The sequence below is a fragment of the Squalius cephalus genome (assembly GCF_949319135.1).
Source record: "Squalius cephalus genome assembly, chromosome: 5".
Lineage (NCBI taxonomy): Eukaryota > Metazoa > Chordata > Actinopteri > Cypriniformes > Leuciscidae > Squalius > Squalius cephalus.
Genome location: NC_137126.1, coordinates 37,537,327 through 37,564,179, shown reverse-complemented (window position 1 = coordinate 37,564,179; position 26,853 = coordinate 37,537,327). Strand labels below are relative to the sequence as shown.

The window sequence follows — 26,853 nt, the reverse complement described above, 5'->3', positions numbered from 1 at the left end:
TTACTTCCTTCCTTCTTTAGTCCATCATTCTTCCCTCCCCCTCCCTCCTTCCTCCTTCCTTCCTTCCTTCCTTCCTTCAGTCCATCCTTCTTCCCTCCCTCCTTCCCTCCTTCCTTCCTTCCTTCCTTCCCTTCTTCTTCCCTCCCTCCCTTGCTTCCTTATTTTCTTCCTCCCTCCCTCCCTCCCTCCCTCCCTCCTCCTTCCTTCTTCCTTCCTCCCTCCTTCCTCCTTCCTTCCTTCCTTCCTTCCTTCCTTATTTTCTTCCTCCCTCCCTCCCTCCCTCCCTCCCTCCTCCTTCCTCCTTCCTCCCTCCCTCCTTCCTCCTTCCTTCCTTCCTTCCTTCCTTCCTTCCTTCCTTCCTTCAGTCCATCCTTCTTCCCTTCCTTCCTTCCTTCCTTCCTTCCTTCCTTCCTTCCTTCCTTCCTTCCCTCAGTTCTGAGTGATCAAACAGAATTTATCATGTTTCTTGCTCTTTCTTAAGATTCATTTATGACTGAATAATAAAGATTTGTTAACTCTCTCTCTCTCTCCCTCCCTCCTTCCTTCCTTCCTTCCTTCCTTCCTCCCTCCTTCCTTCCTTCCTTCCTTCCTTCCTTCAGTCCATCCTTCTTCCCTCCCTCCCTCCCTCCTTCCTCCTTCCCTCCCTCCTTCCTCCTTCCTTCCTCCCTCCCTCCTTCCTCCTTCCTTCCTCCTTCCTTCCTTCCTTCCTTCCTTCAGTCCATCCTTCTTCCCTCCCTCCCTCCCTCCTTCCTTCCTTCCTTCCTTCCTTCCTTCCTTCCTCCCTCCTTCTTCCCTCCCTCCCTTGCTTCCTTATTTTCTTCCTTCCTTCCTTCCTTCAGTCCATCCTTCTTCCCTCCCTTCCTTCCTTCCTTCCTTCCTTCCTTCCTTCCTTCCTTCCTTCCTTCCTTCCTTCCTCCCTCCCTTCTTCCCTCCCTCACTTGCTTCCTTATTTTCTTCCTTCCTTCAGTCCATCCTTCTTCCCTCCCTTGCTTCCTTATTTTCTTCCTTCCTTCCTTCCTTCCTTCAGTCCATCCTTCTTCCCTCCCTCCCTCCCTCCTTCCTTCCTTCCTTCCTTCCTTCAGTCCATCCTTCTTCCCTCCCTCCCTCCTTCCTTCCTCCTTCCTTCCTTCCTCCCTCCTTCCTCCTTCCTTCCTTCCTTCCTTCAGTCCATCCTTCTTCCCTCCCTCCTTCCTTCCTTCCTTCCTTCCTTCCTTCCTTCCTTCCTTCCTTCCTTCCTTCCTTCCTTCCTTCCTTCCTTCCCTCAGTTCTGAGTGATCAAACATAATTTCTCATGTTTCTGGCTCTTTCTTAAGATTAATTTATGACTGAATAATAAAGATTTTTTAACTCTCTCTCTCTCTCTCTCTCTCTCTCTCTCTCTCTCTCTCTGAACCTTGATGGATGGCAGAAGGAAGTGTTTGAGAAGAGGGACATTTTTCAGTGACAGAAGATGGATATGGATTTAAGCAAGTGCCCTCACTGGGGTCAGACGCACTGGATTTCATGCTCACTCTCACAATAGCAGCATTTCTAAAAGCATTTATTCACCAACAAACAAACCATGACACATAGAACTTTGTTTAATGATGCTTTAATATTAATCCTCTTGCTGATCAATATTTTTTTTTCAGACCATGGATGAGTGAAGTCATAAAATTGAACAAAAGCTGCCATAATAATGAATAATGCCCAATAATGAATGTCAGGAGGGGAGTTTAACTGGCCTCTGTTTATGCAGCTTTAGACTTACATCAAAGGTGTATGTAATACAAATTCCATTTTCTCTATAAAAACAGCTGCTGGTTTGCCTATGATGTCAGTTACTTGAGTTATGCTTCTACTGTTAAATGTTGTTATTTTAAGTAGCCACAGCTGTACATTGTTCCACCCTTCAGCCTTCAATTATGTTAAGTTAAAGATCTAGCAATGCTCAGTATGTCCAGACCAAACGAATCAACTCAGCTGGAATTCTAGAGTTTACTGGGAACAGCAGAATTCCAGAGTCCTCTTCGAATCAATCGCTGCCTAGTTTTAGTGTCTCTCTGAAACAGAGGCTGAATTTGAGCCAGTAGGTTCAGGAGACACTCTGATTTCAAAAGCAGCTCTGAACATGCAACCCCCCCCCAAAAAGCCTCTTTGTTGCAACATTGTTTCCTTTTGATCAAAGTTTTATTAAAGAAAGTGTTTTCAGACACTGGGTTTGACAGCTACTGAGAAACTCAAAAGCGTGTTTGGCAGTATGAGAAACAGTATGTTCTGTTCCTTCAGTTGTTTGGACATACTAATTTGTAAACACACGCACGCTTCTGTGTAATGTCATCTGTAATTGGCCATTTCGGTTATCTCAGCTCTCCTCGTTTGAGTCATTATCTTCCTCGTTATGAGATTGTTAGAACACATCTGACCGTGACCTCTGAGGGGTCTCTCTTTGGGTCGTCGCCACGGTAACTAGAGTCCAGAGTGAATGGAGAGGCTCTGACGTCTCTCAATTTCCTGTGTTTTAAGAAGCTTATCTGCTTTCACACTCTGGGTAAAAGTGTTTGATAGAGGACATGATTTTACCCAACAGTTAAGAGGCAGAACCTCAAAACTCTTGTGAGACCAGCGACCAGCACTTTCATTAGCAGGAATGCAGAAATGTACATTAGAAAGAACAGATCTAAAGACATTTGCAGGTTTATTCACTGCGAAAGATTGCTGTAGCACATACAAACATTACTGTGGGACATCTGTCTTTAATTTTTCAGGTAATTTCCTGGTTATGTTTGCAGTCTTCCTTCTCTCTCTCTATGCATTTACCAAAAAGAAGAAAAAAACACTTCTTTGTTTTCGTCTTTGTCTTCATCTTCATCTTCATCTTCTTCTTGTTCTTATTCTCTCTCTCTCTCTCTCTCTCTCTCTCTCTCTCTCTCTCTCTCTCTCTCTCTCTCTCCCCCTACAACATCCTTCTCCACCCTCCTTTTCCCAGTGGACTAATGTGGACGTAAAAACTATTTGAACAAATCCTACATCTGGTTGGCTGTTCCCTCCCTCATATACTTACACACGCAGAGAATCAACTCCACTTCCAAAATGGAAAAGTCTGCTGGGGGCTAAGCTTTCTTTGGCTCGTTTTTCAGCGTGAAACTTGTTCCAGGAGTGTATCGACACCTCGGAGGGACTGAAGACTTCTCTAACTTTGCACCGGAAACTGAAAGGTATGTTAAGCTGCAGAGTGCTGTGGTCATTTTTTAACCTTGAAATAAAGTCATCCTGCAAGAAAAATTACTACGTTACCTTAAGTTAACTTCTTAAGATCCTGAATGTAAAATTAGAAGTATATCTGGAAAATATGTAAGGAGATGCATTAGCCAGTGGGATGAATTTCCTAGCGCTATTGCTATTATGATCGTGTCAGATTATTATCAAACTATTAATCTCATTATCTCTTTCATAATTCCAATTCCAGCCTACAAACTATCAAATCAGTTAATGAAAACGATATGATGTTTGCACAGTCTAAAGTATTTATCTTGGTACATGTTTTGCATTGTGGCGTCACTTTATTTCCTTTTCTTTACTGTAATGTATTAGAAATTATAGGAAGTCTCATTTTACTTATAAATTGTGAGTTTGAATGTCATGTTTTCAAGGGAACAGAATCACTCAAATTTGGACTTTGCAGTTCTTCTAAAGCTATATGACGTGTAATATGAAACAAATATGAGGGAAATAGTTTAGATCGTTTGAGTGGTTAATCTATTACTGCATCATTCTGAAAGAACTTACATTTTTCATTTATTATATGAAATAACTAAGCTTTCCAATGACTTAAACAGAAAGTGTGTGAACTTGACCGGCGCAGCATTCTGATTAAGAACATATGCAACATTTGAAATATGACTGGAATTATTTTCAACAGCTGTGAACATTATTTAGGGCTCAGAGTGTGTAATGTTAATCTTCATAAAAGAATTTTCATGACAGTGGTGAGCAAATATAAATTATGAGAAACTTGTTCACTTAGTATATCATATAACACAAGCAGACTCCTAATATATTCAATATTAAAACTTAAAGATATTTTTAATATAAGGAATCATTTATTTACATTTTTAGATCTAATCATAGTTAAAATAACTGGCATTACCTTTAAAAAAAAACTTCAATCTGCAAAATATTTCAGCAGTTGCTAGAGGATTTGATCTTATGTTACTTGATTGTGATTGCGATTGCCAGTGTGTGATTATGTTGTGCAATTATGCATACATTACTTGATCTCATTGGTAAAATATGAAAAGAATGACTTGGCACCTACTTTGTGTTATACATACTATTGGGGAGCAGGACTGAATCTTGTTCGTACACCCCCCAAACTCCACAACTGATATCCTAGCCAATCAAATATCTGCATGTGCCCCCCGCCTATGTTAACAGTAACCAGATGTATTGTGAGCAGCCTACTGAGAGCTATAAAAAACATCTGCGCTGGACCCAAACTCACCAGCTACAGTTACACACATTCACACACTCGCTTTCTCACGTTTCTTTCTCTCACTCATAGATTCTCTTTCTCACACTGACAAGATGTAAAGGAGAGGATGCTGCAACATCAGTCCCAGTGGACTGTCGATGGTCAGTATATGGTGGGATTTTTCCCCTCTGGTTTATAGCTCTAATCACGTAACAGACAGACAATGAGGCTGCACACAACCGTGGGACAAGTGCTTTAAATAGGACTCAAAGTGTTTTCTGTGTTTATTCTGGCAACCTGTGAAATTCAGCCTGTGACTTGTAGCTGTGTTATGACTTTTTCTTTGCTTTTGGGCGAAACGTTCAGGAGTTTCACAATCTTGTATTTTCTGCTTGAGGGGAGGGGATCAAGAAGTTTTAGTGAAGGAGTATGATAGATGATTTTGCATTTTATCACAAGGCTACAATAACATGTTTCATCATTTCTGCTTCACTTAAGAACTTTTTTTTTTCATTACAGAACTTCAGAATCATCTATGTAATCAGCAGTGTCGCCATGGAGACAGACTCCGCCCATAACCTGACTTCACCCGACGTGTCATTGCTGCAGCATAATATGACGAATTCATGTGACTACATGTCTTCCTCAACTTCGCAGTACCAGAAGAAAGTGATTCCCGTCTTCTACAGCCTCATCTTCTTACTGGGTTTTCTTGGTAACATGCTGGTGTTGTGTGTGCTGTATCACAGTTCAGGCCGAAGAACCGTAGCCAACACGTATCTGATGAATCTAGCCATGTCGGACTTGCTGTTCCTGAGTTCTTTGCCATTCTGGGCTGTGTATTATTCACTGGATTACAACTGGGTTTTTGGGAAGGTTATGTGTAAGCTGTGTGGGGGTTTGGTCACTATAAACGTCTATGCTAGTATCTTTTTCATCACCTGTATGAGTGTGGATCGATATCACGCCATTGTCTACCCCCTGCACTCTCAGATCAGTAGGAGCATAAACCGGGCCAGATGTGTCAGCGCCATCATTTGGGTCGTTGCGGCTCTGACCACGCTGCCAACAGTTGTGTTCCGTGACATACACGCTCTTCCCAGTTACAACGTCACGGCTTGTGTCATTTATTACCCCAGCTCCATCTGGCAAACTGGGTTAACTCTTGCAAAGAACATCCTTGGATTCTTCTTGCCGTTTGTTGTCATAGCTACTTGCTACAGCCTAATAGCCGTGCACCTTTTAGCCACCCCGAACAACCTGGAGCAAGACTCTGGCCGATTGGTCCACGTGTTGCGTTTGGTGGCCGCCGTGGTATTGGCGTTTTTCTTTTGCTGGTTCCCATTCCACGTGCTGGCGTTTCTCGGAGCTCTGGCAGAGCTGGGGGTGGAGTGGGATTGTTGGATGCTGCAAGTAATGCATAAACTCCTGCCATTCTTCCTCTGCCTCGGCTTTTCCAACTCTGCCATAAACCCTTTCCTGTACTGTTTTGTGGGAAATCACTTCCGGGAGCAGCTGTGGCAGCTTTACGGGGGTATGCTGACACAGAAAAGAGATTCCATCAGCACAAGACTGTCTTCCTTCTCCAGGAAACTGAGTGACTTCAAAGAAACTGTGCCTATGGAGATTCTTGAGCAGCAGAGCAGCCCGCCGTGAAATCTCGTGAAGCTGTAACCTTTACATGCTGTCATTACAATCTACTGAGGACCACGGCCCTGTCCCAAATGGCACACTTCATATCGTGAGCACCCACTTTGTGGTCGATATGCGCCTTCGATGAGCACTTTTGCCAGGCCCACACTGAAGCGGGCTCCGCAGCAAACTTCTTCCCGACAGTCAAAGCGGCGTTACGTCACGAATGTTTTTAGGGGTGCCATTTGAGACAGGGCCTATGTCAACAGTCAGCATCAGTCAAGTGCATTTCCATGGCCTGCCACTTGTTCAGGATGATCAGTTCAGATGATGTTGTTGGTTGATTACCTTATTTCTAATTATGCAGGAGTTGTGATTAGCCCCACCATCTACAAATAACATTTGGTTACATAATAAAATGTAGAAATATGGCCCAAATATTATTCTTGTGTTGTTCAGATTCTATCCAGGATGAGGAACTTCCTGATTTTCCTGCACAAATCATAGATGATAAAAAAATGTTTTTGAATACAGCTGTACAGTCTTCATTTTTTGCTAACTGGTAATATCAGAGTTCTAAATAACACTCAAATGTTAGACAGTGTTAGACGTGTCTTTCATTATATGGGCAATATCTGCCAGAAAGACCCAACTTCTATCTTTAAGCTGTAATATAAAAAATTACTGTAATGTAACATGCTGTTTAAATTATAAATCATTGTAAATCGAATTATAATTCTACTATAATGGAGCATTGTTAATAAATGGTGTTAACAAGTAAACAATATCACTGTTTTGTTCTGTGACTTAGTTATCCATCCATCCATCCATCCATCCATCCTACCAATTTGGTTAGGCCTACTGTCTCAATGGCTTGTGTCACTTATCTTAAGAGTAGATGCTTAAGTTAACAGACTAGAGCAGATGTAGATCAACACACCTTTCAAGTCTCGTTGGGTCATCTGAAACACCAGCTTGAGTAATGAACATACTTATGACAGCAGTTCTTCTGGAAGGAATCTGGAAGAACCCGCTTAGCATTTAGTGATAGTATTCCTTCTATCTCTGAGAGTTTTAGCAGTAGTTCAGTAGAGATTTATAGCATACATATTTCTCATATTTTACTTAATTCATTTTCTAAAGTCTGTCATTCCCTGTAGACACCCTTGCTGCACACATTTCCTTTAATGTCTTTTTCTCACATTTCAGGAATCCTGTTGCCTTGGTTATTTGAATACATGTCATTCGTTGTTTTCTAAACCTCCACTCAATGAAATATTCAGACATCAGTTCTCCTCAGTCAGTACTTATTTCAATTTCATTTTCTTTATAAAGACAAGATCAAGATTCTGGAACTTTTTAGTTGAAGTTAAATGGATGAAAAATGTTGTATATCAAGCTCCTTCCAACCAAACAGATGCACTTCTGAGATGTAATGAGAAGTCGGGTTACACTTTATTTTAAGGTGTCATTGTTACAGTGTAATTATACAGTTAAGAACTGAGTAATATTAAGCAACTACATGTACTTACTATAGGGTTAGGGTAGGATTAGAGTTTGGTTGAGGGTTAGTTGAATGTAATTAAGCATCATTTACTATTATTACTATGGTAAGTACATGTAACATATGTAACAAGGACACTGTAAAATAAAGTTTTACCGAGATGTCTTGTCTGAAAGCAGTGAAACAGGCTTGAAACTGTAGATTCATCATTCATTGAATGCAGTATGAGCATACATGAGGAGGATGTTTTAGACAGATAAAAATGTTGATAGATAAGAGAAACTAGGGTGTTGCATAATAGTTAAGAATCTGGACCGTTTGGTGCAAAGGTTTCAGGTACATATTTCAATAAAGATTTACAGAGATAACTGTTCCATCACCACTGTGTCCTGCAGCACTAAACTGCTGATCCTCACACAGACCTACTATTAGTGCATCTAGTTTGAAACTGCTACATGACAGTTTTCACACTCCAACCTCTAAAATCTCAAATGTTGTGACTCACTAGAACCACTAGAGCAACATGTAAAAATCATATTGTTCTTGTAAATGTGTAAAGAATCACTCAAATGTTTTTTATATATTATTATTCATTTAACATCTGACTGTGGCATTGAATATGTGACTGTTAATCAAATATATACTTTTGAAAAACTGAGAATAAAATCATACCAGAATCTTAATTTTTCTTTCTGTGAGGTTGAATTTAGGCTTATAAGCCACAAAATACAGATACATTCTAGCCAGTGATTGTAAGTTTGTTGTGTTGATGAAAATAATTTATTAATACTTTTATTCCTGCAGGTATACTGTTCCAGCCTACATACATGTTGCACACTGTACATTTGTGCAAATAGATGTCTGTAAACTTAAGAGGTTAGATGGTCTTTGGTGCACCCCGTTTGTCTCACTTTGTCATTGTTTCATAACACAGTGTCTTGGAACATTTAAACTATAACTGGACTGCAGACAAAACCCTCGCGCACACACAAATATGAACACAGACGTCACTATCTTACATCAAGGAAATAAATTCAAAGGTGTGTGAATGTGAGTTCCCAGCAAGCAGTTTTGCGTTTAAAAGACGTGTAATAGCCGTCCAAACACAGCCCTGACGTCTAGGCGTAAACAAGGCAAAATTTGGGCTGTCAGTGAAAATTGAATAGACGTCTAACCATAGCCCAAGAATAGGCGCACAGGCTAAGCATAGAACATGCCAAAGAAATTAAACCAAACACCTTGTAATCACTGTTGACTTTGCTTACATGATGGAATTTCATACATCTCGCAAGTTATATTGGCAAAAACGACATGTAATCAAATTCAAGGTTATTTTGGCTAGAAGTGGGTTACTCATAGCTGGACTATATCGGGTCTATAGTTAACCTAGATGGTGAAATGACAGCTATTGCTTGCTGAGTTATGTCTAGTTTTTTGTATTATTATTATTTGGTTTGCTTTTTTGGAGGTGTGTGCAGGTGCATGGGAGGTGTGTGTTGTGTGTGTCTGCGTGCATATGAAGTGGTTGCAGTCTGGCAAGTTTTACATAACTTTTTTTACAGACTAAACTGCACAGATTTCTACACATAGGTAAGACACCATATCAGAGAAATGCACTGTCTTGTATGTTTAAACAAATTTAGCGTGTGTGTACAGTTTTGGCAGTAAGCTATGAGGGCCATTTTGTAATGTCCTCTAAGATATAGTTGAAGCATGTCTGAAACCATGCTACTTTAAGTGCTCCTTGTGAAAATTATTGCGTATATGAGAGGTCCTTACTAATATAGGCCTAGCTCTTAGTGTCTAGGTGTAAGGGTGCAAAAGCTTTTCTGTGTGTGTTCTAGAGTTTTTGTTTGAGGGGGTTTGCATTATGTCATACTCATAGGGGTTCTTCCTCTGACTGTGATCAATGAAATTTCAACAAAACAAGCATTGAAGATGATTTCACGGTTCGGGGAAGTGAGGAGGACATCCTGCCATTATGTTTGAGACTTAACCAACAGTGTGTGTGTGTGTGTGTGTGTGATGTTGTACTTTTTGATCCTGAAATGTTTTAAGAAGAGGACATGGCTTTTATGAATGAATTAACTAATCTTGTGATGGCCAGAAATTAAAATATCATATAGGCTATAGTTAAACATGGCAACAAAAAAGAAGACAATTGAAGTGCAGTGATACGTTTTGAAAGGCTATTTTTTGTTGTTGTTGTTGCTTTAAATCTAATAATGCCAGCAGTTTTGTAGGAGGGTTAGCGATAAAGGTAATTATCTTACCTGTGCACGCGCAGTTATAATGGATCAACATCTTTCATCTGTCTGTACAAATAATATGAGACATTTGATTGTTCATCGCGTCTTTCGAAGCATACGCACAACGTCGAGGCCAAATTACATTGACATCGCAAAAGTTGGACTGCTACGATTTCAGCCGAGATAAACCGTTTACATTATTGGCCTATTTAATAAGACGATGTGTTGTTTTAGTCCGACTTACGTCAAACGTTTAAAGTGCATGCACCCACATTATTCAAACGGCAAATGTATAAGCAGAACAGATCCTGTAAGTAAATCCAAACACCAATGAGGTAAAAGTGGGCGTGGAATAAGCTACATCTAGCTTCATATTACTTTGATATCATGCAGGCTAATTAGCTCAAACAAAGCAAAAAAAAAAAAAAAATAAATAAATTCCACAAACACAAATAAACACATACAAGGTCTTGTAGACCATTTGCTCATCACTTGTGTTTGTGTTGCTGTGTGTTTTATGGCCTGCTCTTCCTCTTTGCCATTGTCCTTAATGTCTTCCAGCTCATTTATTTTTGGCTACTTATGTCTCCACTACTTAAGTGCTAAAGGACTAATACATCACAACACAAAGCAAATACTATGTCAAGTGCAATTCCAAACAGTGCATGAAGACAAAAAATATTCACAACACATTTTACTGTGACAGCACCAGAGTTTCTGTTATAGATGGTATGCGAGATAATGCACACACCGGAGACAACAAATATGTGGTTGTGCTGCATTTTTGTTGTTTGTATGTGCGTGGGTAGTACAGAAGTAGTACAGTAGTACAGAAATTGGCACCAAAAAGAAAAAGAGCACATCAAACAATATACCTAGTATGGATTATACTAAAATGGGATATAGAGAAACTGAGGCTGTAACATATCAGATTTTTTATTTCATGTGTTTCTAATATAGGCCTGACTGAGGAAGAGGATCTCACCATGTCCAGTGGTAAAACATGCACAAACACAAACAATAAAACATGCACTTGTGAACAAAACACGCTAACAAAGGTTTTCTGTGATTGTAGATGTTAACAGGCAGTCTGTGTTCCAGGCGATAAAAGTTCGAACCCATTTGAAAAAAGATGGAAGTTGGATTCAAGGATCTCAAGAGGTTCTGGACACTCAGTCAGATGTAAAATGGTAAATGCACACTTACGCTGTCACCTGCTGGCTAAAAGTGGTAGTATCAAAGGTCTTTCCTGTGATTCCATGAACACTAAAAAATGGATCAATGTTAACATCATTGTCTCTTTCCCTATCACTCTCAGTTCATCTCACTCTTTTTTTCTGTTCACTCTCTAACAGTAAACCAGTAAAGCTTGTAAAGCCTAAGAATGAATCATCACCTGAGAGCAGTCAGGTCACTTCCTCCATCATACCATGTTCACAGAGTGGCGCCACCGCCTCCTCCAGTCTGGACACATCCACAACCCCTCAAAGCTCTTATGTCATGTCAGCCTTAAGGACGTTTGAGTGAGAGCTGTTCTTATTTTCCTTGTGTGTTATTTATGTTTTCAATGTTTCTGCATTCTATACATGTTTCCATGCAAATAACTCCAGCTATCTGCACTCCCTTAGGCCTGTGAGCTCAACAGAAAACACACCAGTCAAGAGAGGGTCCCATCTGGCCAAAAGGTCTGGTGGAGCTCTCTGTATTGGATAGAGCCTTTTATCTATTTTATTTATTTACCTTTTATTTATTTAGCCTTTCTTTAATTTCATCATTTGCAAGTTAAAAAAACTGAAGCAGGAATTCTTATATGTTCACACTTATTAATTCATAACAGACTATATTTAATATTTCATGAGGTGTAGAAGAACAATCAGATGCTTCATAATTATTCTGAATGTGTTCCAGTCCATATCCTGCCCTTGAGGACTCCAAGAGAGCACATGCAGAGGACGTAACAGTCAAACCTGTAGAAGAACCACCAAAGACTCCAGCAGATGCTCTTAAAAAGGAAGTAGTGGAGAAACCTGTAGAGAAACCATTGAAGACACCCGCAGATGCTCTTAAAAAAGACATAGTGGAGAAACCTATTGTCAAACCTGTAGAGGAACCGTTGAAGACACCTGCAGATGCTCTTAAAAAGGACGTAGTGGAGAAACCTATTGTCAAACCTTTAGAGGAACCGTTGAAGACACCTGCAGATGCTCTGAAAAAGGACGTAGTGGAGAAACCTATAGTCAAACCTGTAGAGGAACTGTTGAAGACACCTGCAGATGCTCTTAAAAAGGACACAGTGGAGAAACCTGTAGTCAAACCTGTAGAGGAACCGTTGAAGACACCTGTAGATGCTCCTAAAAAGGACGTAGTGGAGAAACCTATAGTCAAACCTGTAGAGGAACCTTTGAAAACACCTGCAGATGCTCTTAAAAAAGACATAGTGGAGAAACCTGTAGTCAAATCTTTAGAGGAACTGTTGAAGACACCTGCAGATGCTCTTAAAAAAGACATAGTGGAGAAACCTATAATCAAACCTGTAGAAGAACTGTTGAAGACACCTGCAGATGCTCCTAAAAAGGACGTAGTGGAGAAACCTGTTGAGGAACCGTTGAAGACTCCTGCAGATGCTCCTAAAAAGGACGTAGTGGAGAAACCTATAATCAAACCTGTAGAGGAACCGTTGAAGACTCCTGCAGATGCTCCTAAAAAGGACGTAGTGGAGAAACCTGTAGTTAAACCTGTAGAGGAACTGTTGAAGACACCTGCAGATGCTCTTAAAAAGGACGTAGTGGAGAAACCTGTAGTCAAACCTGTAGAGGAACCGTTGAAGACACCTGCAGATGCTCCTAAAAAGGACGTAGTGGAGAAACCTGTAGTCAAACCTGTAGAGGAACCGTTGAAGACACCTGCAGATGCTCTTAAAAAGGATGTAGTGGAGAAACCTGTTGAGAAACCATTAAAGACACCTGCAGATGCTCTGAAAAAGGATGTAGTGGAGAAACCTGTAGTCAAACCTGTAGAGGAACCGTTGAAGACACCTGCAGATGCTCCTAAAAAGGACGTAGTGGAGAAACCTGTAGACAAACCTGTAGAGGAACCGTTGAAGACATCTGCAGATGCTCCTAAAAAGGACGCAGTGGAGAAACCTATAATCAAACCTGTAGAGGAACCGTTGAAGACACCTGCAGATGCTCCTAAAAAGGACGTAGTGGAGAAACCTGTAGTCAAACCTTTAGAGGAACTGTTGAAGACACCTGCAGATGCTCCTAAAAAGGACGTAGTGGAGAAACCTGTAGTCAAACCTGTAGAGGAACCGTTGAAGACACCTGCAGATGCTCCTAAAAAGGACGTAGTGGAGAAACCTGTAGTCAAACCTTTAGAGGAACCGTTGAAGACACCTGCAGATGCTCCTAAAAAGGACGTAGTGGAGAAACCTGTTATCAAACTTGTAGAGGAACCGTTGAAGACACCTGTAGATGCTCCTAAAAAGGACGTAGTGGAGAAACCTGTAGTCAAACCTGTAGAGGAACCGTTGAAGACACCTGTAGATGCTCTTAAAAAGGACGTAGTGGAGAAACCTGTAGTCAAACCTGTAGAGGAACCGTTGAAGACACCTGCAGACACTAGTGTAGAGGTAACAGGGAAGAAAATAGTAGAAGAAGTTTCAACAGATCAAAGGCAATCCAGTGGAGCACTGCATGAGAAAACAGCCAAAACTCTACATGAAAATCCATCAAAACCTTCAGGTGCGCTGACCACAGAGAAAAAAGAAGACAGTCCAGTGGAACAACTCATAACAGCACATATAACTGTACCCAGACAAGCAGAAAACCAGCCTCCAAATAATCATGGGGAACTCTCACTAGTATCTGCTCTGAAAACTTCAACTATAGAACCAACAGAAGAGCATCTTGTGGAAGCCCCCGCAGAGCACCACAGACTGAACAGTGAAGCTGGATTGAAGTAAGTCAGTCGTTTATGCAACCCCATTTTCATTTTGATATGACATTTGTTGACCTAACTCATAGGCAGTGCCTAGAAAATTATGAGATAAATTTATTTAAAAAAACGCCATTTTTAGTTTAATGTATGCTTAAGTAAGTCAATTAAATCAGTGTCCATTAAATTTAATCTGTGGCTCTAGAGATTCAGAAAGAGGAATCACAAATGAAAACTTCTAGAAAAAGTTCTTGGCATCTTTATGCTAGAGTATGTTATATTACATTTTTATTTAATTGATTTCTATAGCAGTAATATTCAATTATGTAATTAGACATTAGTTACACAAACTGTAACACTGTAAGTATATAGTTTATCAGTATAAATCAGTACTTATGTAAACACATCAACACTGTCAAATGAAGTGTGACCTGTCTCACTAAATAATTGCATTTATTTTTACAATAAAGTTGAATGTATTAGTATTAGTATTCAACACAGTTTTATTCTTAATAAGACGTCTGTGTATCTGTGTGTCTCCCTTTGCAGTGTGAAAGGTAAAACCATGTGTTCCTTCTGCAAGCTGCCCTTAAATGGAAGTGTGAAAATTACCATCAACATTCCTGACATTTGCTGCCATCCGGATTGTTTCAAGGTTTACTTTTTAAATCTCTTCTTCTTCTGTACTGAACCAGGCTCAGAAGTCAGTGTCTCAGCCTTCCTCAAAGTTGTTTTCATCTGAGCCTTGTCTTGTATATATTTCCACCTGGTATTAAAGGTGCAGTAAGCGATTTCTGAGAAACGCTGTTGAAAGTGGATCATAACGAGCTCCAAAACACACTTGTAGCCAATCAGCAGTAGAGGGCGTGAACACTCATGATGGGGGAGGAGAGAGAGTGAGCAAGAGGGAGATTTGAAGAAAGACTGTAGATGGCTGAGGGACATTACAAAAGAGAAAAGGTCACTGAAAATAAGAAGGGTTATGATCAGGCAAGAGCTTTAGAACCCACGTTCCTAAGCACTAGAGACCTAAGCGAGAAGGCCTGAAAACGGACGCTGAGGTTGAGTTGTTTCTGCACCACGAAATAAGAGAGGAGTCTCTGCAAAATCCGAAACCAAGTGGTCACTGGAGACACGTTAAAGGGTTAGTTCACCCAAAAAATAAAAATAAAAATTCTGTCATTAATTACTCACCCTCATGTCGTTCCAAACCAATAAGACCTTCGTTCATCTTCAGAACACAAATGAAGATATTCGAGAGCTTTCTGACCCCCCATAGACTGCAATGTTATAACAACTTTCAAGGCCCAGAAAGGTAGTGGTGACATTTTTAAAATAGTCTATGTGACTACACTATAAAAAAAGATCTTATTTACTCAACTTCATGCTGTCCCAGACTTTCTTTAGATGAACAAACAAATATTTTTAGAAAAATAATCTATCTAATTGAATGAGTCCATTTAATGAAAGTGTATGGGACCTCCAAAGTTGACGCTTCAAAAACCACACAAAGTGAACATGATGGTAATCTACACAACCAGAGTGGATTAATAAATGTATTCTCAAGCAGAACGAGATTTGTTAAACTATAAACTCTTGCCTCCAGCCAAGTGTCATATTCTGGTTCGAGTTCACGCTGGGCATAAACGGCCGAAGACAATTTATCAACTGTAGTTGTGTAGATTAGGCCTACCATCGTGTTCGTCATGGTTTTTAAAGAGTCAACTTTATACGTCCTGTACACTTGCTTTATATGGACGCAGAGATGGAATTTTTATTTTTATTTGTTTGTGCTTGTCTGAAGAAAGAAAGTCATATACATCTGGGACAGCATGACGGTGAGTAAATCCCTGAGTAAGTATCCCTCTCATTTCTTTTTCCTACGACCATCCACAGCAATAAGATGTGCTGCAGTGTGATCAGTAATGCTTTGTCTCTCTGTGTGTGTTTTAGTGTAATGGCTGCCGCAGTCCTCTGGGTGATCTCTCCTCATCTATGTACCACTATGCTGGGAAAGTCCTCTGCGAGAGATGCTTTGATCAAATCTTCCAGCTCTGATGATTCATCCCCACATTCACCTACTTAAAACAAAGCTCATCTCAAGAGTCTGCCACTACGTTTGCATGAATAAAACACCATTTTCTGTAAATTATCATTGGTGTGTGTGCATGTATTATACAATTTCCCCTTGGGGGTTAATAAAGGATCTCTCTCTGTGTCTGATCAGCATGTTCCTCATCTTCTTCTAACAATTCAGTTTCAATTGTATTTTAATATCCTCTTTAAATGTGATCTGTAGCCGTAAGAAGAATTGACAACACTGATCGTCATCTTTCATTAAAGTTTATTGCATGAGTTTCTATGAAGTCAACACACAATTGTATGTAAATTCATTTTAGTTTGCATTATTTTTATTAATCATTTACAGTTATCAATCTGGCTAGAAATATTTTTAGTGTTCTAAAATGAGCTAGAACAATAAAAAAAAACATTAGTTCCTTTGATCGAGCACCATCATTGAACAGGTTCAGCATATTGCCACAGTTAGTCAAAATATACAACAAATACACACTGACACTAAGAGTGTCTGTAAATACTGAATTCAAATTGACACAAAGAAATCTGCTCACTTCAGTGCTGTTTCTCTGTGTGTCTCAGAATATAAACCAACAACTGACTGAGGAAACGAGTCAAACTCTCAAAAAGATGAAAAATGAGAGAGAGAAGCTAAAATCCTAGCAAACTGCAAGGCATTAATATGACCATGAAGCACAATGAACACAATCATTAAAATGAATAAATGGCCGTGAGAGAAAGGAGAGAGCGGTATGATAATGTGTGTGTGACAAAGGCAGAGAGAAAAGAGACAAATGAAGAAATAGAGAAGCTAGATTCCACTCCTCCAGAGATCTACAGTACAGTAGTTTGTGGTTTTATGTTTTTTCCATTAATCAGTGTTCTTTAGTGAGGTTTGTACTTATTTGTCTCACTAGTGTGTGTGTGTGTGTGTGTGTTGTGCTCTGTATGATAGACCTCTGCAGGGGCTTCATGGCACTCTCTTGCGTTTCCTCACGGGCCACAGTGATGACACCACTGATACCGCTGCAACAGGAAAGCGGGCCTAGCAACACCGAACCTAGCAACGGATTCCCTTCCTTCCGAGAAACCTTAGAATAGCGTAGTTGTAGGGGGTGGCAACCACGTAAATGAACTAGAAAAAATAAGAAAAGGAAAGAACAACCCATAAGTCTGATCAGAAGGTGGCACTGACCTGTTCCTCTGCAAAAGAGGAAATCTGACGTTTTGTGACATTAGTGTTTATATCCCTTTGACACTCACTGGATGATAAACATCAGACAAGGCATGTGATTCTAATAATATCACATCATTTATTTACAACCTAGTCCGTAGCAGAGTACAGTACTGATATTTTAGAGGAACAATCACTTTGGAGCAACTGGGGTTTAAGGTCCTCACTCAAGATAAATTCAGGACTTGATTCTTTGAAAAGGTTGTGAACATTTGTTAATGCAGTAATTCTTTTTTATATATTTTAGGCACATATCTAATGGAGAATTTAGTGTCTAAATACTTTTGGGGGCCATTGAAACGGCAATTTTCTACTTATTCCATTATTTTTACATGTTTGCACCAATCTCACTGTGACCCTCAGCAGGACAGAGGGCTGTCCCGATAGTTATATCTGGAAATAACTAGAGAAATAACTGCTGCCAAATACACAGGAAAGGGAGTAGAGACGCTGGGGATCTGTCAGTAGCAGAGAGGTCAGTTAATGATTGTAAACTAAACATTCCCTTGCTGTACTTCCGTGATGAACTTCATGCTGTTTGACAGCTCTGCACTCTGACCTCAAAGAATCCAGTCCAAATTCAATGGCAATGGAAGTTTGTCAATAGACATAAATAAATGTGTAAATATAATAATCAAAATATGTGTAAATGACCTGTTTCTGTTCTCAGTAATTGCCAAAATTGACCAATCATTGTCATTTGTGATTGGTGGATTTACCAATTAATAATGGATGCTTTCCAGAATGCAAAGCAAGGAGGCCCTTAAAATAGGAACCAGTTAACCACTATGACCTCGCACAAAACATCTTCCACAGGAAATATCAATGACTGAATTTCACGTGTGTAAAATATGAGATCACTAACCAGGGCAAGAAGGGTGATTCCTGCTCCAGCAAATGCACAGATGTAAAGGTCATAGGTCATGTGGAACTGGAAACATGAAAAGGGATATAAGTGATATGCTCTTGAAACTCTGAGTATGTGTGTGTGTCCAGGACTATAACCATCTAACCTCTTGTGTTTTGCAGATGTTGGCCAGTGTATTTCCACAAACAATCCCAGGCACAGCATTCCAGGGAAGAAACCCTACATAGAAAAAACAGACATCATGATCATGAACGCACACAGATTCACACACACATGGGCGCAGACGTACCATACATGCGTGGGTCCATGCAGACCCTTGATTGCTGGTTGAACAAGGTGGTTTCCGACAGAATGTTGACTTTGTGACAGGAGCTTTTCATATTAATGAAGAAGAGCACGGGAACGGCGGTGAAGCCAAAGACAACCAGCCAGATCACAGCGAGAATGTATGTCAGGATAATCAGCTGGATGAGAGAGACAAGCATGCAAGTAAATCTTGATATAGCACCTAAACAGTGTGTAAACAGTCCAGATACAAACAAAATTAAAGCTGCAAGCAGCGATGAAAAGGGCCCTCGCACCCCTGCCACCGCCACCCGGCACCTTTAGGAAAGGCCTTAAGATTACACTCACCAAATTTGAAGAGGATCAGATCAAAACTGTAGGAGTTTGTTAAAGTACAACATCAGGAAATGGCAAAAACTGCCCAAAATCTGACAGGAAGTTCAAAATAACTGACTTCCTGTTGTGTTTAGGGCTATGCTCCAAGAGACTTTTTTGTAGGTATTGGGTCTTTACATGTGTGTACCAAATTTCATACCTGTACGTGAAACGTCGAGCCGGGGCAAAATGTAGGGGCAATAAGTAAGCCATTTTGCCCCACCCAATTTTTAAAACCACATCACACGTAAATTGTCACCACTTCTGAAGCGTGTGCAAAGTTTCATGATTTTTCGAGCACGTTTTGTATTTGCCACACTTCCTGCTACCAGCAGGTGGTGCTATTGCTATAATCATAATGAGCATTGGCATGTGTTCAGGACAGGACTCTTATCAAACATGTGAAGTTTGTGGCAGATTGAAAATTGTATGCCTGAGTTACTGCAGGCTGTCTGTGGTTGCCTAGCAACATCAGAACTGCAAGCAACATTAATATTGAACTTATCTGATCATGCATATATCACCAAAAGGCCGAAATTGGGTGAACTAGTGCAAAAAATGCCCGTGCAAAATCAGTTTTTGTGTGTGTTTTTAGTAATTGTTGGTTTGGTGTGTGCTCATTGTTACAATTACACAGCAAAAGTTCAGTGACATTTTTATTTGTGCATGGTAAAAAGCACACAGTGAACTCCGAGAAAACGCTATGCTTGAGCAAACAGTTTGTGAATAGGCAACTACAAATGATGCCCGTGAAAGAGACTGTGAACGCATTGAATAGGATATGTTTAGTTGGTGAATAGCATAGGCTACTATTACACAGTAGCGACAACGTTAAGCGCACCAGAATGAAATATAATATTCAGAAGTAAACACTAACAGCATAGCTGACTTACAGATTCAGTTTACATCCACAAATGAATAAGCACCTCGATTCAGGGAGCAGTGCAAAGTGCCCGTGCAAAATCAGTTTTTGTGAGCTGATCGCCGTCAAAAAAGTTCAGGAGATATTTCTTGCGATGGCAATATGATCAAAAATAACTTTATATTGATTCAATGGATTAATAGCATTTTGAAAAAAAAAAAAAAAAGTCATGAATTTATTGCATTTTTGGGAAAAAATAATCCGTTTTTATAATAAATCTTAAAAAATTCAAATCCAGATTTTGATTTTCAATGTTGTTATAACCTAAAGATGCTATGTGAAAGTTTGAAACAGAAAATAGTGGTTTTCACACATTTAGTGGTTATCTCACATTCGAGAGATATGCGAATAACACACAGACAGACAGACGGACGTTTCTGTAATTTATAGATAGATGGATTTATCACGTTCGGGAACCAAACTATAATATTCAGAAGTAAACAGTGTAGCTGACTGAGTGTTTATGTCAGAATGTTTATTTTTAAACCACAACCTTCTTGGGGCTTCTTTGACCGATACAACTCTCTAATGTCAGAATGTTTATTTTTAAACCACAACCTTCTAAAAATGATATATTTAACGATATCTTTTGCATTTCTCATCCAAACAATGTCAAACTTGGCACTGCACTTACTCGTGCCCGTGGCAAGACACCTGTCGAGTTTGAAATCAATCGGACTAACGGTTTGAGAGATATGCGAGGAACAGACACACACACACACAGACAGACAGACAGACAGACGTTCCTGTAATTTATAGATAGATGTTTGTCAGGCCGCCGAGGGCACACCCTTCGACGAAAACTCTAGATCTTCGCAATTTAACGTCACAAAGGCCTTAAGATTACACTCACCAAATTTGAAGAGGATCAGATCAAATCTGTAAGAGGAGTTCGTTAAAGTACAACATCAGGAAATTATGAAAAATGCCCAAAATCTAGGAGGAAGTTCAAAATAGCTCACTTCCTGTTGTGTTTAGGGCTATGCTCCAAGAGACTTTTCTGTAGGTATTGGGTCATTACATGTATGTACCAAATTTCATACCTGTACGTGAAACCAGGAGCCGGGGCAAAATGTGGGGGCAATAATTTACCGAATTTGCCCCCCCCAATTCTGAAAACCATATCACACGTAAATTTTCACCACTTCTGAAGCGTGTGCAAAGTTTCATGAGTTTTCGAGCATGTTTAGGCCCTCTAAAAAGCGATTCACTTTGGAGAAGAAGAATAATAATAAACGGAGCAAAAACAATAGGGTCCTCTCACCATCGGTGCTCGGGCCCTAATAAAAAGACTAAATCAACTGCTCATAGGTTATCAGGGAGTTTAGATACAACAATCAAGTTGCAGTTGGATGAAATAGTGATCTAGCTGGTGTGTATTTTAGTGTTCCCACACTTTCTGACCTAAGATTCTCCATGACATCTCCATTCTTTTGTGATAATAGGGTAAGTAGTTTTGCAAATCATTTTATAGATATCACATTTTCAAAATGTAATTTAAGCTGAAAGAAATACCTACTGAAGGACTGAGCATAACTGAACAAAGAACACTAAATACAGAAATTCCTATGGGTTAATTTATGTAAAAAAATTATATAAAATGTAATATATATATATGCATTCTTTTTTATTTCTTTTCCATATCCTAATATTTCATTATCAAGAAAGATGCAAAGGGAAAAATTCACAAAAAGCATCTCACGCACACGCACACACACACACACACACTTACAGTCAGGCTCAGGCCGCGCCCGAACTGGGTGCTCCTGAATTCTCCGAACGTCTGCTTTACTGCACTGGTGGTGTAAAAACCTTCAGCCAACAGCAACAATCCATAGAGGAAAAAGAAGGAGGCCAGACCGTAGATCACATACTGGAAATATTTTATACTGAAACACAAAATATGGAACAATGACACAAACAATCATAAACAGACCCACAATCACAAAAAGAAAGAGAAAGACAATCACTCACAAGTCTGCCAGCACAATGAAATCCTGGACGTCCCTTGCGAAGTAGAGCTCTATGAATGTGTGTGTGTGAGTGAGCGCCTCATGCCCTCCCCCACAGAAGAGTGCCACACCGGTGTAGCAGAGCAGGGTGGCCAGCAGGCTGGTGTAGGGCACGGCGCCCAGGCAGCGGATGCAGCAATCATAGCAACCTGTAGGTGAGTGATATATCAACACACACACTGCACATGCAGCACACACAATACACACACACATTTACACACACACTCTATTCTAACAGTGCACAAGCGCACTCATGATCATCTAGAAAGCTCACCGCTGACCTATAAATGAGCATGCACACTTAATACAAACACCGCTAATGTGCTTTTAAGAGTTAGTTGGCCTACAGTAAGTCAAGGACGCACAAAAACATGCACACTCATACACACACAATGTGCTCTGTCTATCTGACTGACACATGCACACACTTTCAAACAGTCAGCGTATCATGGAATCACAAATGAACAAGCCAAAATGCAGGCGATCAAAAAGCCCTGCTCGAAATCTCGAACCACAGAAAGAAACCCAAATGACAAAAACCTGAAAGTAACAAAGCAAACTTCGCGAGAAAAAAACAAAACAAAAAGATGAATATGCGCTATATGCACCAAAACATTTAACAGGCAAAACAACTATATCAATAATAAAGCAACTTAACCAAAAGAAGCCAAACAATAAGCAGCAGAAGGCTCAGCTATGAAGTTCTGCAGTCCCCAGCGTGTGAGAGAAGATGATGCGCCTCGGGTCACCTAGCGCTTTACACAACCACGGCTGTTTCACTGGAAACATGGACACTGCTGAGCCGAACCCACACCAGGAGAGAGCCGTGAAGACGCTTGTCCACTCACTCCACAGAGATTTCTGTCCTCTGTTGCTCTAATTTCTCTTTCTTTCTTCAGATACACTCCACTGTCCACCTCAAGGAAGAAAAAAAACGCATCGCTTAAGCTGCTCCTCTCCCTCCCTCACTTCTTTCTCTCCTTCTCTCCCTCCCTCCCTCTCTCTTTCTCTCTTGCCTGAGTAGCCTGGTGTCAGGGTGAGATTTGGAGGGGGGGGGGGGTGTTGCGTTTTCATGTGTTTGAGGTTTTGTGGTCAGTAAAAGAAGCACTTGTGACAGGCATAATGGCTTTTGTTTTAACAACAAAACGTATCATTGTGAACAAACACACACACACACTCACAGGCCTCAGCAGTGGAGTGCGTCATTGCATTTCAACCCATAGCGGCACAGACAGACACATACTGACACCACTAGGGTTACAATTGGGATCATGGCAGGTCACCCAGCCTTTTACACTCTTTTTAGACTGTTTTTTGTTTTTTTGCTTATCTTCTCAACAAGCGTCAAAAATGCCTCTCACAATAATCTCTCACAATAATCACAATAATGATTACTATACGGAAGACACTTATTCATCACACCCTCTGTTTGAGAATCTGCTTTGGGGTCTTAAATGAACTTAAATGGGATAGTTTACCCAAAAATTAACATTCTGCCATAATTTTCTCACCCTCATGTCATTCCAAACCTGTATACCTTATTTCTTCTGTGGAACACAAAAGAACATACGTTGAAATTCAGTGCTTTACTTTTTGTCCATACAAAGAAAAGTCGTTGGGGTCCAATGTTGTTTGGACACCAGTGTTCCTTTGCGTTTTGGAGAAGAAAGAACAACAAGTTTGGAAGAACTATTCCTAGTTTTGAGCAGAAAATGACACATTTGCTATAACAGTTCAAACTGAAAATGTGATTCTGCAGAAGGCTGATAAGCTCTTGTCCATCTAATCTGCTGTCAGGCACTGCAAAAATAATAATAATACAATGCATACATGTTAATCCTTCATGCCTATTTTTAGACTGGCACTGGGCCATACAGGATTCGCCCACAGAGAAGAGAATATTTGACCTAAAGACCTTATGTGACCTCTGGCTGGAGTCTCCTGAGGTTACTGGTCGTCTCACCCACACCTCTGAGGCGTCGCAGAAACTGGCTTTGCCAATCAAAAGCAGAGCCAGCTGGTTAATCAATCAAAACAACCTTTCTAATGAATTAGAATCCATTTAATACCTTATTTCCCCTCCATAAGTACAGGAGTGATGCTTCTAAGCTTCTTCTGACCAATCAGAAGCCATCTTAATCTTACACACTACATACATAAGGATCATTAAAACACTTCTATGCATTTATCTAAACAACTAATATCACATGCAAATCACAGACAGAACGATCAATTCAAATTCTGCCAGTAAATATGAGAAAAATGATGAAAATCATAGCCGTGGTTAAAAATGGGTTCAGGTGAGTTCAGGTAGACTTACCCATGTGAGTATGTGTGTGCGTACCGCGCTCTGTCTCTCTGATGTGCCGTGTAGTTTAATCTCTCGATGCTTTTATGATTCTCACTCACGCTTTTGTCCCTGGAACAATAAACAAACCCCTTTGCTCTCTCTCACAAACAAACACACTCACACACACACACACACACACACACACTGGGGCAGATCTTAAAGATGCAGCGCCCTCTTTCACTGCCATGATAAATAAAGAGTAAGTGTGTTTGTGTGTGTGTCAGTGCAATGAATCCTAAATGTTCTCATGCGCATGCATGATAAAGATGAACAAATGGGCCAAAACACTCATGCACAAACGCTAGTATCTCTTACGTTTGGCCTCTTCACAAGTTCTACATAAACATCCATGTACACACACACAAACACATTTGCTTCACTTTCTGCATTTCCGCAGTTATTGATTTTATTTTAATTACATTTTTTTACAAATTAGGATGTCCCCCCCAAAAAAGTTATGGTCAGATTTAACTCACTTCTAGGTACAAATTTGTTTCCAAAATATGGTTCAGTTTGTACACACACAGACAAATTTTGAAGCAAACCGAGGGCGGTGTGACTAAGTCAGTTTGGGACAAAAGACCATTCAATACAATACTACAGCTGTCCGAATTAGGAACACACAGACAATTCTCTCTTTTAGTAACACACACACAAGCACACATGCGCGCGCACACACACACACACACACACACACTCTTGTAAGCATTGGGACTTATGTGTGATTTGAAATAAATGTTCTGATTTTGTGCGCTCCATTAAAAGTATCTGTCAAAAACCCAGGTTATTACACAGGTGTAATTTACAAAGTGTTATCATATTAGTGAGGAAACCTCAAATAGGCGATGGTTTATAGGCAAGTGTTGATATTACCTAAACTGCTAACTTTCTCAAAAACCTGCTCATATCAGAAGATTTAGCCTATAGCAAAACATTGTTTGGCTCATTTATGCAAGGACCACTGAAATGTTTTTTTTTTTTTTTCCCAGAAATGTTGACCTTATAATAGCCAAACCTTGGGCCGGTTGCATTGACAAAAAAAATTTTGTTCATAACTTTTTTTTTTTTTTTTTAAGGTGTTTTTAATTTGTATCAAAAAAGTAAGTCGGATTTCCCCTTGGCTTTCTGCTAGTTAGTTCTTAAGACTTAATGATTCTTACGATCATTAGGACACATTTCTCAATACTTAAAGGGGACCTATTATGCAAAATTCACTTTTGTATGGTGTTTGGACATACATGTGTGTTGGCAGTGTGTGTACACAACCACCCTACAGTGATAAAAATCCACTCACTCGCACTTTTTCAAATCTCTTCACACAGTGATCATAACATCAGTCTATGTGGGCTAAACTGTGGATCATTTAACATTGCTTTGGCACAAAATGCTTTCAATGACTAGATCTTTCAAGTTACATAAATGATTTTCTCACTCAGACACAACAAGCATTACTCAACAACTTTTCAAAACTATTAAACTTAAGTTCAAAACCTAAATGAATAAGACCAATATTGAAATATATTCTGAATCTTAAAACTTAAATACTATCAAAACAATTTGATGTAGCTGAACAGCTACACAAGTGTTAGTCTCTCAATTTCATTACCATCTATACAAAAGGGGAAAACTTAGGAATAATTTTGTACTGTAATGTAAACATGGAATATGTAAAATACTACTGCAGTGAATTATAAGCAGAAGAGCGTGTCATTCTTGTTTTGTAAGACATTTTTACAAAAGCAAGGTTGTTAGTGTTTTTTAGGTCAGTGTTTTATTAGTGACAAAGTGTGTTTGTTGGTCGAAAACCTTTGCTATTGTGTTATGGAATAGGCTAGTTAACTGATTTGAGACATAGATGAAGTGTTTTGGTAGTATTAGTGCATTTTGAATGTGAAATTAACTGCTGTGCCATGTTAAAAGTTGGTTAGGAGAACTGTGTGGAAAAAAATACCTAAGTATTGAGAAATGTGTCCTAGCGATTGTAAAAAACGGCAACTTGTTGTGACTGTTTATGCCACTGGCCCATAGGCCTATATTGCACAGTCGTATGGAGTCCGAGCACAGTCCGAGTGGTAAGTAGATAGGCTAATAGATTTTTAATTTTGTGTGAAATATTCCAATACAAATATTTTGTTGTAGACCTAGTTAAGATTTTCCTGTAGCTCTTATAATCGCAAAAATGTTTGCAAGAAGGTTTTCTCAGGTTCAGTTCTGACAAACAACGTTCCCTGAATGTTCCCCGATTTCTCTTGAGATCAAAAACTTCAGTCTTCAGACTCCAAATCAATCTTGATAAACAAGGAGCAGGAATTTTAGGCAAACTCAATATTTACTGCAAATTTGAGGCAGAAATGTACAGAGTATAAAAGAACAGACTTCTGCAAGCCGTTGAATCGACAGACCTGAGCAGCTGCACATCAGGTCACCCTCATCCAGGAGAGACACACTGCTGTTTCCAACACATGCATCCAAATGCCATTGTCTTTCCTCTTCAAAGTCCAGATGAACTCAAATGGTGGTAAATACTGCAAATTCTTTTATAAAGCTGTTGAACTTTCACATAAACACGTTAACAGACAAACGTTCTGCTGGTTACCAAGGAAACTATCGCAAATTTGGCACAAAAATCATGGCAGGGGTGGTTAGCATAGAGAATCTAACCATCTGGCAGGATATGACACCATGACTACACGATTGTACCCCTGTGCAAACTCTGTGCAGCTCCGTAGTAAACATGATATTTTAGAACGTCCTTCATCAGAGAAGCCCAGTGTTCAGTGCAAATCACCACATTCATGTTTCACGGGAAAGATTAACATTTTAAGTTCTCAGCAAAAGCCTGTAAGTCATATCACAGCGTGAGTGATGTCATATTACTGTATGAGTGATGTCATCATATCACTGATAAATACTGTAGAAACTCAATGCTTTCAAATTGAGTTCGAACATTTTCACAA

At 39.8% G+C, this 26,853-nt stretch overlaps 3 protein-coding genes across 9 annotated transcripts; 2 read left to right on the top strand and 1 right to left on the bottom strand.

The window, feature by feature from the left end:
- The first annotated feature begins 2,528 nt into the window (after positions 1-2,528).
- Positions 2,529-8,264, top strand: agtr2 (angiotensin II receptor, type 2). Of its 2 annotated transcripts, XM_079871728.1 has the most exons (4): positions 2,530-2,747; positions 2,969-3,197; positions 4,544-4,614; positions 4,973-8,264. In XM_079871728.1, the coding sequence occupies exons 3-4, from the start codon at positions 4,612-4,614 to the stop codon at positions 6,107-6,109; spliced, it is 1,140 nt and encodes a 379-aa protein (XP_079727854.1). In that variant the 5' UTR covers positions 2,530-2,747; positions 2,969-3,197; positions 4,544-4,611; the 3' UTR covers positions 6,110-8,264. The 2 variants fall into 2 exon arrangements, with proteins under 2 accessions (XP_079727853.1, XP_079727854.1); XM_079871727.1 differs by lacking the exon at positions 4,544-4,614 and having other exon boundaries at positions 2,529-2,747.
- An 837-nt stretch (positions 8,265-9,101) lies between these two features.
- LOC307159696 (uncharacterized protein) lies at positions 9,102-16,143 on the top strand. 3 transcript variants are annotated; one of them, XM_079873219.1, is made up of 8 exons: positions 9,102-9,179; positions 10,799-10,834; positions 10,940-11,028; positions 11,194-11,361; positions 11,467-11,523; positions 11,747-13,798; positions 14,324-14,429; positions 15,728-16,143. In XM_079873219.1, the coding sequence occupies exons 4-8, from the start codon at positions 11,339-11,341 to the stop codon at positions 15,830-15,832; spliced, it is 2,343 nt and encodes a 780-aa protein (XP_079729345.1). In that variant the 5' UTR covers positions 9,102-9,179; positions 10,799-10,834; positions 10,940-11,028; positions 11,194-11,338; the 3' UTR covers positions 15,833-16,143. The 3 variants fall into 3 exon arrangements, with proteins under 3 accessions (XP_079729345.1, XP_079729343.1, XP_079729344.1); XM_079873217.1 differs by having other exon boundaries at positions 9,104-9,179; positions 10,914-11,028; XM_079873218.1 differs by having other exon boundaries at positions 9,108-9,179; positions 10,770-10,834; positions 10,914-11,028.
- plp1b (proteolipid protein 1b) lies at positions 16,096-26,505 on the bottom strand. Of its 4 annotated transcripts, XM_079873228.1 has the most exons (9): positions 26,299-26,502; positions 24,373-24,532; positions 23,867-23,965; positions 21,509-21,695; positions 21,267-21,423; positions 18,242-18,416; positions 18,098-18,171; positions 17,950-18,015; positions 16,096-16,985 (listed from the first exon to the last, which is right to left on the bottom strand). In XM_079873228.1, the coding sequence occupies exons 3-9, from the start codon at positions 23,868-23,870 to the stop codon at positions 16,911-16,913; spliced, it is 738 nt and encodes a 245-aa protein (XP_079729354.1). In that variant the 5' UTR covers positions 23,871-23,965; positions 24,373-24,532; positions 26,299-26,502; the 3' UTR covers positions 16,096-16,910. The 4 variants fall into 4 exon arrangements, with proteins under 4 accessions (XP_079729354.1, XP_079729352.1, XP_079729353.1 ...); XM_079873226.1 differs by lacking the exon at positions 24,373-24,532 and having other exon boundaries at positions 26,299-26,505; XM_079873227.1 differs by lacking the exons at positions 24,373-24,532; positions 26,299-26,502 and having other exon boundaries at positions 23,867-23,980.
- Positions 26,506-26,853: the final 348 nt, after the last annotated feature.

Bases quoted from the DNA above. Each gene is read 5' to 3' on its own strand.
- LOC307159696 (XM_079873217.1), top strand. The intron at 11,029-11,193 runs GTAAATGCACAC...ACTCTCTAACAG, and splicing joins ACTCAGTCAGATGTAAAATG to TAAACCAGTAAAGCTTGTAA. The intron at 13,799-14,323 runs GTAAGTCAGTCG...CTCCCTTTGCAG, and splicing joins AACAGTGAAGCTGGATTGAA to TGTGAAAGGTAAAACCATGT.
- plp1b (XM_079873225.1), bottom strand. From the start codon at position 22,335: ATGTTTCCAGTGAAACAGCCGTGGTTGTGTAAAGCGCTAG. The intron at 21,696-22,295 runs GTGACCCGAGGC...ACTCACCTACAG, and splicing joins GTGGTTGTGTAAAGCGCTAG to GTTGCTATGATTGCTGCATC. The intron at 18,417-21,266 runs GTAAGTGTGTGT...TCTCTCATCCAG, and splicing joins GGCGCGGCCTGAGCCTGACT to CTGATTATCCTGACATACAT.